Source organism: Dendropsophus ebraccatus, chromosome 13, assembly GCF_027789765.1.
Source record: "Dendropsophus ebraccatus isolate aDenEbr1 chromosome 13, aDenEbr1.pat, whole genome shotgun sequence".
Lineage (NCBI taxonomy): Eukaryota > Metazoa > Chordata > Amphibia > Anura > Hylidae > Dendropsophus > Dendropsophus ebraccatus.
The window spans coordinates 58248959-58261144 of NC_091466.1; the positions used below are offsets into that span (position 1 = coordinate 58248959).

At 40.4% G+C, this 12186-nt stretch overlaps 1 protein-coding gene across 6 annotated transcripts in view; it reads left to right on the forward strand.

The window, feature by feature from the left end:
- The window catches only part of CDIN1 (CDAN1 interacting nuclease 1), a 236008-nt gene that overhangs the window by 47149 nt on the left and 176673 nt on the right, over window positions 1-12186 (forward strand). For 5 of the 6 annotated variants that reach the window (XM_069949763.1, XM_069949759.1, XM_069949762.1 and 2 more), the window contains exons 4-6: window positions 546-591; window positions 3299-3363; window positions 4443-4503. In XM_069949763.1, coding sequence (XP_069805864.1) covers window positions 546-591; window positions 3299-3363; window positions 4443-4503 — 172 coding nt within the window. The remainder of the gene's footprint in view (window positions 1-545; window positions 592-3298; window positions 3364-4442; window positions 4504-12186) is intronic. The other variant, XM_069949765.1, reaches the window with a different exon arrangement.

Consider the following 12186-nt stretch of genomic DNA (forward strand, 5'->3'; position numbering starts at 1 on the left):
GCCTCCCCCCCCCCTCTTCTGCTTTTTTCCCTGCTACCCTTTAATAAGGCACAGCTACCAAAGAGGTTTCCCTCACTGCTCACAAAATGAATTTCAATATGTTGCCAATGAGCTAAGCGGCATGTTCCCAACTGCTAATGGATCTGAATTTCCATCCATTATTAATAGGAAGTGTACTCTGTTTTCTTTTCAGCCCCCCCTTCTCCCTCCTGCTCCTTGTGTTTTACCAGCAGGACATGCCACTAATACAGCTTTGTGGGCCTGGAAAGTGAAAAAGGATCCTGCCAAAACATGAGCCTGCTGTATGTGCCTCTCCGCTTCGTTTCTTCAAAGTTTTCTGCTCCTTCCCTTCATCCCTTCTCCCTCTTCCCCGTTCCTTGACCTAGCCTTTGTCTGAGGTGTCCGTCTGGAACAAGTTTTGCGCACTTGTTTTCGTGTTCTCTTAGATTACAGGGCAGCGGGGCCTACCTTTGAAACTGACTAGCCTTTTGTCTCCCCCCATGCACTCCAGTAATTAACTTTGTCCATCTTTTATTTTGTTCCAGTCAATCGCAGTCCACTCTGCTGAGCATCTTCTCCCAGGAGTACCAGGTTAGAAGTTTCCTCTTTTGTGAAGCTTGACAGGTGCTTAATTGAATGATGAATGTCCCTTTATTTCTTTGTAATTGAACTGCCAGCCTGGTGATTGGTTTGGAAGATGTAAACCCCTCCGCCTCCCTCCCCTCCGCAGTACCCCCCTCCCCTTATCAAGCGTTGCCTGATCCTGAGTGGATGGCTGCCAAGCTTTACCCATCCATCTGTCTAATAACATCTATCCTTTGCTTATTTGGTGGACCCGTAATAAATTATGCTAAACCATTATTATTCTGACAATAATAATTTCCCTGCGTTGCACGGTTCCGTGTGCTAAATGTTTGCTGACTTGCACTGTCAGGGCTACTTTCCCTCGCTGACAGAGATTATGATAAACGACCCTCTCTTGGACTGGCAGAAGGCAAGAGAGGCAGAAAATGGAGTCATTTATCATCCGCTGACGGGTGTCACTCATATGGCAGCTCTCCAAGGAACCGTCACTGTTTTCTTTTCCCTTTTTTTTCAGTTTTTTTTTCTCCACTACTCCTACTATATATCTATCTATATATGTGCGTGTTAGTAAATGTATAATTTATAGATTTATTGAATCCAATATAATATTTGTGTTCTGATATATGTTTATATAAGTGTAAATATAAATATTTAAATTTAATATGTAAATAGAAGTTGTGTGTATCTATCTATCCATCCATCTATCTATCTATATATATATATATATATATATATATATATATGTATATGTATGTGTTTATACCGGTTTGTATGTATACTTGTATATATGTGTATACCTATGTGTGTATATACTGTATATGTTTATACCAATGTTTTTGTATGTGTGTTTTATATATATATATATATATATATGTATTATATGTACTGTGTGTGTGTGTATATATATATATATATATATGTATATGTGTGTGTTTGTTTACTGTATATATATATATATATGTTTATGTATACCTATATACAATATGTCATATATATATATATATATATATATATATATATAAACTGCATGTAGTTTTCTATTTTACACGTAGTGCATACGCTTTATTAGAGTCCCATTCACACACTTTAAAAAAAACAAAAACTAAAATAGCTCAAGTGTATTTATCATGAACAAATTGTTTATACACTTATTTATACACTTATTGTTTATACATCTCTACGAGGCCTTAGGATACAGTCACATATGGCCGCACCATTACCACACCACACGAAGAGAGAAGTTGTGAGAAATGATTATTGATGTATACCATGCAGTGGTCATGGTGTTTTAGTAAGGGATTAGTCCCGGGAACACTTCTCTATAACTGTGGTTTTTACATGTGGTTTTCAAATTTGCAATTTTCCCCATTAAAATCAGTTGGGAAAACAACAGCTAAAGTGCAGCCCTTAAGGAGTTGTCCAGTGAAAATCTTTTTCTTTCAAATCAACTGATATCAGAAAGTTATATTGATTTGTAATTCACTTCTATTAAAAAATCTCAAGCCTTCCCATACTTATTAGCTGCTGTATGTCATGCAGAAAATGTTTTATTTTCAGTCTGACACAGTGCTCTCTGCTGACATCTCTGGCCGAGACAGGAACTCTGTCTATGAATCCCCATAGAAAACCTCTCCTGCTCTGGACAGTTCTTGTCTCGGCCAGAGGTGGCAGCAGAGAGCACTGTGTCCGACTGAAAATAACACACCACTCCCTGTAGGACATACAGCAGCTGATAAGTATGGGAAGATTGGATTTTTTAATAGAAGTAAATTACAAATCTATATTACTTTCTGACACCATTTGATTTGAAAGAAAAATATTTTCGCCGGATACCCCTTTAACTTACTGAATGCCAAAGCCTAGCATCCAGGGGGCAGCTGCTGCACCCGGTGGGGGGCATCCAAAACTTTAAACTGTCACTGACATCTAAACAGAGTTGTTTTTGGAAATTTTGATTGACCAGGTTTTGAGTGCTAAGATCCTCACCAGTGCTGGAGGGAGCAGAGAGAAGTGCTTAGCTAAGTACTTTTCTCTCTGTCTCTCCCGCTGCATCTATGGAGCTTTATCTAGTCATTGATGGGGGTCTCAGCACCCAAAACATACTGATGAGCTGTTTACAGAATAGGTCATCAGTCACCTTCGCTGATCAACATTTTGACAGCTGCACTACGCAGTGGCCGTCTGTTTACTGTGCAGTGGTGGCTACACGTAACTGCAGCTCAGGTCCTGTTCAAGTGAATGGGAGCTGATCTGCAGTAGTTCTGTTTTAAAAATTTTTATAGAATTTTTTTTAAAATTTTTAAAATTTCAAAAAAAAAAAAAAAAATAATAATTTTAAACAGAACTACTGCAGATCAGCTCCCATTCACTTGAACAGGACCTGAGCTGCAGTTCCGTGTAGCCACCACTACACAGTGATATGCAGTAGTTCAGCCATCACACTGCTTCTGGCCCTGTTCATTGTGTAGTACGGGGACCAAACAGCTGAACAACATGAGTACTAGGTGCCCCGTTCAGTGACTGATAAGCTATCCCTTGGATATCCCCTTTAAGAAGAATTTCAGGGTTGCCTTACCGTATTTGGACAAAACATACAGACACCAGCCCACTCTATACATAGTCTTTCATGTGTTTAGTGCTTGCTTTCTTATCTTCATATCTGTGGATTAGAAGTTTGGATTCCTTTAGCTTCTGTGTTTTATTCCCATTTTAGAAGTTTGTAAAGAGGACCCATGCAAGACATCATGCTCCTGATACCATAGAGCTGTACTACAACCGGTACGTTGTTAAGCTTTTGACCTGTAAGTCACAGTAAAGGCCCTATTATACCAAGCGATTAGCGGCCATATTCGGCTAATCATGGCTTGATGTAATAGCTACTGTTAAATGGCAACGATCATATATACCATATACCGGAGCAGGGACCAGCAGTAGTATACAATGAAGAGGCTGCAGCACTTACATGAATGCTATGGTCCTCTCAAATAGATGATAGGCCCAGGTACCATGAGTCGGACCCCTGTTGATTGAATGTAGATGGGTTATCACTAGTCATAAAAAGGCTGAACAACCACTTTTAGTTATAAGTCTATGTATTTATATGACAATATACCATATTAATAACATTTATAGCAGATGGGAGTCCTGTATTCTGATACAGAACTGCATATCCTTCTTGTTGACATACAGATAACCTGCTTATAACATTGCTTTGTGGTCATTCTTACTTTAGGTAAAAAGGGAAAAATCGGCAGCACCCCTATGCCTCTGTACACACTGTAGGTTGCATGCTGCATGTGGCTTAAGTACAGACAAAAAAACTGAGATTGCAACAGCAACCTACAGGTGCAAGTGCTTACCGTACATACTCCCCCCGATGTACACCCGTTAAAAACCTGCTCTGTCGATGTTAAAAATTTTTGGATCTTAGCAAACTATTTCATCAAACAGAGTGTACCATGCCACCACGTTAAGGTGTCCTCAGAGACATGGTCCCTACTCTAGCATTTTTACACTAGCAATGGCCTCTCCTGGGCTAACAATGAGCCTACAACTGGGGAGCTAGGAGCCAAATCTTTATTTATAGCACCCTTGGGACAACAGAAGGAAGTCGTCCCCCCATTCAAGAAAAAAAAAAAAATTAGCAGTACTCCTATGCCTCTATTCACACCGTAGGTTGCACGCTGCATGTGGCTTAAGTACAGACAAAAAACAGAAAGTGTAACAGCAACCTACAGGTGCAAGTGCTTACCGTACATGCTCCCCCAGCATACACACGATAAAAACTTACTCTATAGATATTAAACTATACTTTACTAGATTTAAACCGTTACTTTAGGTGTCACTTTGTGTTGTAGGTACATACATGGTATAGCAGTGGATCCATCAGCACCTGTCTTGCTAAACCTGGCCAATGAGGTAAGACCACTGAATAAGTCACAGGGGTATCAAATGTTATTTTTATATATAAGGACCAGAAAATTTTCTACTGACAATATACATTTGCAAAAAAGACCTGGTACTTTATACCTCTAAGCAGTGTCTAAGACTTAGTTAAATGTATATGTTGTGTACAATAGCCCATGGTATTTGTCCCCTTGGTGAACATAGTTTTACAGCGGTCACTAAGGGGCTTTTTTCTGCCGCGGAGCCATTTTACACCTTATGACATCTAGGTCCCTGCTGTGACACCTTCTCATGCTGCACAATTAACCCCATAGGCTGAGCTCACACATGTTATTCTGCTCAGCACTTGCTCATATTCTGGATCCTCCCACGGTGAAACGTGTAGAAAGAAATACAAAGGGATTAAAAGGTTGTTCTTACCCCTAAATGTCACCCTTGAAAACTACAAAGAAAGAAAAAATCCCTCACTCAGCTCCATCGACAAAAAAGAAGACAAAAACAAATATTTTTAACCCTTTGAGGACCAGACCCAAAATGACCCAGTGGACCACGCAAATTTTGATCTTAGTGTTTTAGTTTTTCCCTCCTCCCCTTCTAAGAGCTCTAGCACTCTCAGTTTTCTATCTACGACCCATGTAAGTGCTTGTTTTTTACAGGAATAGTTGTACTATGTAATGGCATCTTTCATTTTACCATAACATGTATGACGGAATCCCAAATATATTATTTATGAAGATTTAAATTGGTGAAATCGTAAAAAAGAATGCAATACGGTAACGTTTGGGGGGTTCCTGTGTCTGCGTAATGCACTATATGGTAAAAGCGACATGATACCACTACTCTATAGGTCAGTCCGAACACAACCATATGCAGGTTTACACAGATTCTCTAATGTTATATATATTTTTAAAATGAAATCCTTCTTTTTGGCAATTAATTATAAATAAAATAGCCCTATTGTGACGCTTATAACGGTTTTATTTTTTCACCTACGCGGCTGTATGGGATGTCATTTTTTCCGCCATGATCTCTAGTTTTTATTAATACCATATTTGTGAAGATCGGACATTTTGATCACTTTTTATTAATTTTTTTTATATATAATATAACATTAAATTGGTAATCCGCGCACTTTTTTCCCTCTTTTCGTCTACGCCGTTTACCGTTCGCAATGACGCTTATTATATTTTAATAGATTGGACAATTACGCACGCTACGGTATATTATATGTTTATCTATTTATTTATTTTTATATGTTTTATTTATATAATGGGAAAGGGGGGTGATTTAGACTTTTATTGGGGGAGGGGTTTTGGGGTAGTGTGTTAGTGTTTTTAACTTTTTTTTTTACACATTTGAAGTCCCTTTGGGGGACTTTTACGTACATTTGTTTGATTTCTTCACTGATCATTGCTATGCCATAGGCATAGCATTGATCAGTGTGATCGGTGATCTGCACATTGAGCCTGCCTGTGCAGGCTTAGTGCAGCAGATCGCCGATCGGACCGCGCGGAGGAAGGTGAGAGACCTCCGGCGGTCCGTTTTAACGATCGGGACCCCCGCAGTCACACTGCGGGGGTCCCGATCGGTAAGTGACAGGGGACTCCCCCGTCACTTACACTTAAACGCAGCGGTCGCCGTAGCGTGTTATTACCGGTGAGGTGCCGGCTGCTGATTGCAGCCGGCCCCCACCTGCTATGAAGCGCGCTCCGCTCCGGAGCGCGCTTCATAGCCGGAGAAACACCCAGGACGTATAGTTACGCCCTAGCTCGTCTGGGGACAGACTTCCATGACGTAACTATACGTCCTGGGTCGTCTAAGGGTTAATTTTTTTTTTACATTTTTAGTAAGTGCTTATTGTGCAAAAATCAATTAAGTAAATAAAATAAAATAAAATATATATATATATATATATATATATATATATATATAAAATTCCCTGCTGTTCTTGTGCTGACACTTCCTCAATCCTCCTCCAATCTTCATCCGTTTGGCTGTAGTGATGTCTTGCCTTCTGAACTTGTACTGGCAGAAGTTCTGATGTCATTGTTGTTGACACATCATTATACTGCCTCATTATCATTTAAAGGTGTACTCCGGAGAAAAACATTGTTTTTAAATCAGCTGGTGGCAGAAAGTTATACAGATTTGTAAATTACTTCTATTTAAAAACTCAAGTCTTACAGTTCATATCAGCTGTTGTATGTCCTGCAGGAAGTGGTTGATTCTGTTCAGTATGTCTACAGTGCTCTCTGCTGCCACCTCTGTCCATGAAAGGAACTGTCAAAAGCAAGATTTAAAGTGTACTTGTTATTATAAGTTTTAAAATCTAAATCAACAGTAGATGTGATATAATGCAGGTTTGCCATTAACATTCATGATTATTTTTTAGTTATCGTGGAAAACACAGCACTTCTTGTGTTTGGAGTCTTAACCCAGGAAGTCCTGTGTTTCCCAGGTCATCTGCGCTCACAGAGATGGCAGTCATGTGACTGATAGACACATTGAGCCGTGACTCTTTGTACAGGTCAGACTTCATGTGTTTAGTCTCTTTTTTTCAACCAGCATAAGACTAAGGCTGGGTTCACACTACGTATATTTCAGTCAGTATTGTGGTCCTCATATTGCAACCAAAACCAGGAGTGGATTGAAAACACAGAAAGGCTCTGATCACATAATGTTGTAATTGAGTGGATGGCCGCCATTTAATGGCAAATATTTGCTGTTATTTTAGAACCACGGCTGTTATATTGAAATAATGGCCGTTATTTACTGTTATATGGCGGCCATCCACTCAATTTCACCATTGTGTGAACAGATCCTTTCTGTGCTTTTAATCCACTCCTGGTTTTGGTTGCAATATGAGGACCACAATACTGACTGAAATATACGTAGTGTGAACCCAGCCTAAAAATGGAAAACTTGCTTGATTTCATATCCCCTGTTGATTTAGATTTTAAAAATTATAATGACAGTGACACTTTAAGGCTGGGTTTACACTTTGTTTTTGCTGTCCGTTTTAAGGAAAAAAACGAATGAAATAACTGATGCCTTGGTGCACTTCTGTTTTGATCCGTTTTTCCATTGACTTTCAATATATAAAAAAAGGGATCAAAATGCATCATTTTTTAACGACCATGTTTTCATCCGTTTTTTCCATTAAACAGATCCGTTAAAAGGACAGCAAAAACGCAGTGTGATCCCAGCCGAAGGATATTACTTTATTTCTTATTTTATAAGATTGTCAGCTGTTTGTGCAGGATTTCCATGGTGCTGGAAAAAACTCCTCTAAATGGTATATATTGCCAAGTGGGATCACTTCATGTCTTCTTACCTTGTAACCGTTCTATAGATTAGTGCACAGTCCCTTCAGCCTTTGCTATGAAGCTTTTTTGCTGTGTTTAATACACTAAGCACATTCGCCTCCATCTCATTGGGAAACGCTTTAAGGGTTTAAAGTTTCTCGTAGGCCGATCAAAATAAAAATCCAAACAGGCTGGAAGGTTTTTTATTTTTAAGTTTATTTTATTGCAGTTATAAATATAGATAACACCTCAGAGTTTTATTGAGTGAAGCCCACGTAAAAGGTGGAGGAGGTGCGGTATACAAGAAGAAATCATTATGTGGAAAACTAAAATATTTATTTACAATAATAATATGGCTACTGTGTGTAGTCCCAGAACCGGCATCCCCCGGAGGATGAAATCACTGCGCAGGTACTGTCAGACTGGTTTCATTACCAGCTTTAATATGGGCGAATAAATGTTTAGCCACCAGTGTGATAAAGGTTGCAGATTGTCACCATTTTGATGTATTGTTTTTGATTATAAAATGAATGAGAGGATGGTTAGTTTTTACCATGGGGTTATCGAAAACTGGAGAAAAAAAATCCACAATTTTACTGCATGAGAATAAAACAAGCTGCAAATAAAAAAAAATGCTGTAGTATGTCCTGTAATAGTTACATACTTGATATGGTTGGGAAAAGAAAAAAAAGACAAGGGTGCATCATGTCCTACCTACTGTATTACACTACTGGTTGAAAAAAGACCTGTACATTAAAGCGAATGTACATTTGTTTTAAATTTTTCCCATGGGTTGAACGGTGCCGTCACGGGGAAGCCGGTGCCACTGTCCTTTTTGAGCTGCGGCCCGATTCCGGTGTACGGCATCGTTCTATTCCCAGGCACCAGCCGGGGGTGGAGTACTGGAAACCCCCTCCCCTCTATGACGTGGCTCCATTAGAATCAGGAATAGAACAGCACATTATGCGGGAACCCGGCTGTGGTTCAAAAAAGGACCGCGGCATCGGCTTTCCTGTACCGGCGCCGTTCTATACATGTGAAGGACTTAAAGCGAATGTACCACCTGTACATTCGCTTAAAGTCCAACCTAAGGGCCCTATTCCGATAATCGTTAAATCATTCGGAGCGAAGCGATAATCGTTCGGTTGAATAGCAGTTAAACGACCAACGAGAAATCGTTGATCGCATAATGAGACCTGGACCTATTTTTATCGTTGCTCGTTCAAAAATCGTTCGCATGGAACAAGACGTCGTTCGGTCGTTCACAGTAGCGACGACCGCAAGAGCTATCATAAGTAACAATCATCGTTCCATGTAATTGGGTGAACGATTTCAGGTCATTCGCAATAGCGGTAGTTTGAGGTCGTTAACGATTAACCGAACGATAATCGTCCTGTGTAATAGGGCCCTAAGGCCCTACTGTGTTGATTCAGACAAAGGCAAATATCCCTTATAAGGAGGATACCAGCTGTCCCCTATTAGGCAGAATCCCTTCCCAACTCCAAATATGACAGTAAGAATAAGGGTCCTATCAGACAAACCGATTTTTACCGATTAACGACCAACGATAAACAATCGCAAACTAGATTGTTTATGGTTAACCTGAAATTGTTCACCATATTACACAGAACAATAGTCGTTATTGCGATCGTTACTACGATTGTTTACTCCATCTGATCCCAGCAAAAGAATGAATTTGTGCAATTACACTGAACGATTAGTGAACGAATACGGAATTACAGTGAGTGATTAGCGATGATTTTAGGGTCAGATCTAAATCAACGATCGACAACACACAAACGATTTTTCGATCGCTGCCTGCAAATACACAGAACGATTATCATTTAAATTCGAACAAACGATTTTCACGTGATAATCGCCACATGTAACAGGGCTCTAAGTCTCTGGATCAACGTCCAATTGACAGAAATCTGGCAACAATAGATCTATTTATATGTTATATTTCTGCTTGAAAAGCATCCAGGCTCCTCTTGAAGATGTTCAATGAATTGATCAACATCAAATTGCTTGATAGAGCATTCATTATGGGTACAAGTCAAAGTTTCAAGTGTCACTGTCGTTTTATTTTTTTTCAGAAATCAATAGTATTGGCGATTTTAAGAAACTTTGTATTTGGGTTTATTAGCGGTAAAATGCATTTTTATATTGAAAAAGCAGTTTGAAGCCCTACCCCGTCTTCATGGTTGTCTATGGAGAGGGGAGGGTTGGAGGGAGATGAGGCACCAAAACAGGACAACAAAGAGTTAATTTACAGCTACATCACCGGGCTATCTCCTCTGAAGTCAGCACTGACCTCTCTGTCCTCTGAATACCGCTTTCATGCAGCTCCCTGCTGTGTAATGCTTTGTTCTCTGCTCTCTGCTGCCGTCTATTCTCCCTCCTCCCTTCTCCATAGAACAGACAGAGGCATGTCTGATGCAACAAGACACAATTTCCTGATAATTTGCAGTGAATGGAAAAGAGGAGGGAGGGGCGGGGACCTAGGGAAAGTCTTTTTAAATGCAGATAATGGCATATTTGCCTAATAAACCCAATTACAAAGTTTCTTAAAATCGCTTGGACTATTGATTCCTGCAAAAAAAAAAAAAAATATGGACAGTGACTCTTTAAAGATTAGACATGATCGAACCTGAGCGTATGGTATTTGATTATCAGTGGCTGTAGAAGTTGGATGCAGCCCTGGGGAGTCTGGGAAAACATGGATACAGCCTATGGCCTTAGGGCTGCATCCATCTTCTTCAGCCACTGGTAATCAAATACCACACGCTCTGTGGTATTTGATCGTGTGTGTGTGAATTGACCCTAGGGCTCCTTTTTTCACATGACGCTTGCTTGCAGTTTTTTTTTTTTTTTAATTTTTTTTTTTACAATGCAAGATTGCATGGCAAGGCCGCACGAACAATAGCTGTATCGTTCATACAGCCATCACATCACTGTATCGTTCATGCGCCTGCACATCTCCGGTTTACAATGAGAGATGTCTGGGCGATTCTGATTTTACCAGACGCACAAAAGATGAATAATAATAATTTTTATTTATATGTCGCCAACAGATTCTGCAGCACTTTACAATTCCGCAGCACTTTACAATCATCATACATGAAATCAGCCTATATTTGCTCATTCGTCCGCTGATTCCTGTCACATTTATACAACCCAGTTATGGGTTGAATGAGCGTTCCTAGGAACAATAATAATCAGCCTATGTAAAAGGGCCTTTAGCCTGTGTTCTGATTACTAAAATGATCTACGACTGGGGTATATGTGGCATACCAGCAGAAAGGTATACTGATATATACTGAGGCCAATGCCCTCCCAGGCCCATTGGGATCAGTGTATGTATCATCCTTCTTCTAAACTAATTTCCCCCTGACTTGATAACCTATCTTGGTACTGTAACCCACCCATTCCCTTGGTTTCCATCCTCTTCATCTTTTCCAGTTTAGTGTTTGTTTTTTTCTTGCCATAGGAAAAACAAACCCCTCTTCTGAATGCTTACTGTTGTTAGTATCCTTTGTACAGCTTCCACACCATGGCTATTCAGGCCTCCCACCAGTCTTCTGTTCATAATGGTATCCATACTGACATTGATTGGCAGTGACACTGTGTCATTTTGTTAGGGTTCCTTCACACCTACTGGATCCGCAGCAGATCTCATGCTGTGGATTAGCAGCGAGATCCGCTGCGGATCCAATCCCATTCGTTTCTATAGAGCACATACTCGCAGCGGGATCGACATCCCGCTTTGAGTATGTGCTTTAACCCCCTGTTGCCCGCAGCCCCGCCGCCAAGATCATACATTACCTGCTCTGCTGACGCAGCTGCATGTCAGGCTCCCGGCTCCCATCAGTCCCGCTCAGCGAATCAGCACCACTGATTGGCTAAGTGGGACCAGAGGGAGCCTGACATGCAGCCGCGTCGCCAGAGCAGGTAATGTATGATCTTGGTTGCGGGGCTGCGGGCAACAGGGGGTTAAAGCACATACTCAAAGCGGGATGTCAGTTCCGCTGCGAGTATGTGCTCTATAGAAATGAATGGGACTGCATCCGCAGCGGATCCACTGCGAATCCGCAGCGTGAAATCCGCTGCGGATCCGGTAGGTGTGAAGGCACCCTTAACGTAAGTTATATTACAATTAAAGTGTCACTGTCGTTTAAACTTTTTTTTTTGCAGAAATCAATAATACAGGCGATTTTAAGAAACTTTGTAATTAGGTTTATTAGCCGTAAAATGCATTTTTATCATCAAAAAGCAGTTTGAAGCTCTCCCCCTTGTCTTCATGGTTCTCTATGGAGAGGGAAGGGGTGGAGGGAGATGAGGCACCAAAACAGGACAACAAAGAGTTAATTTACAGTTACATCACAGGGCT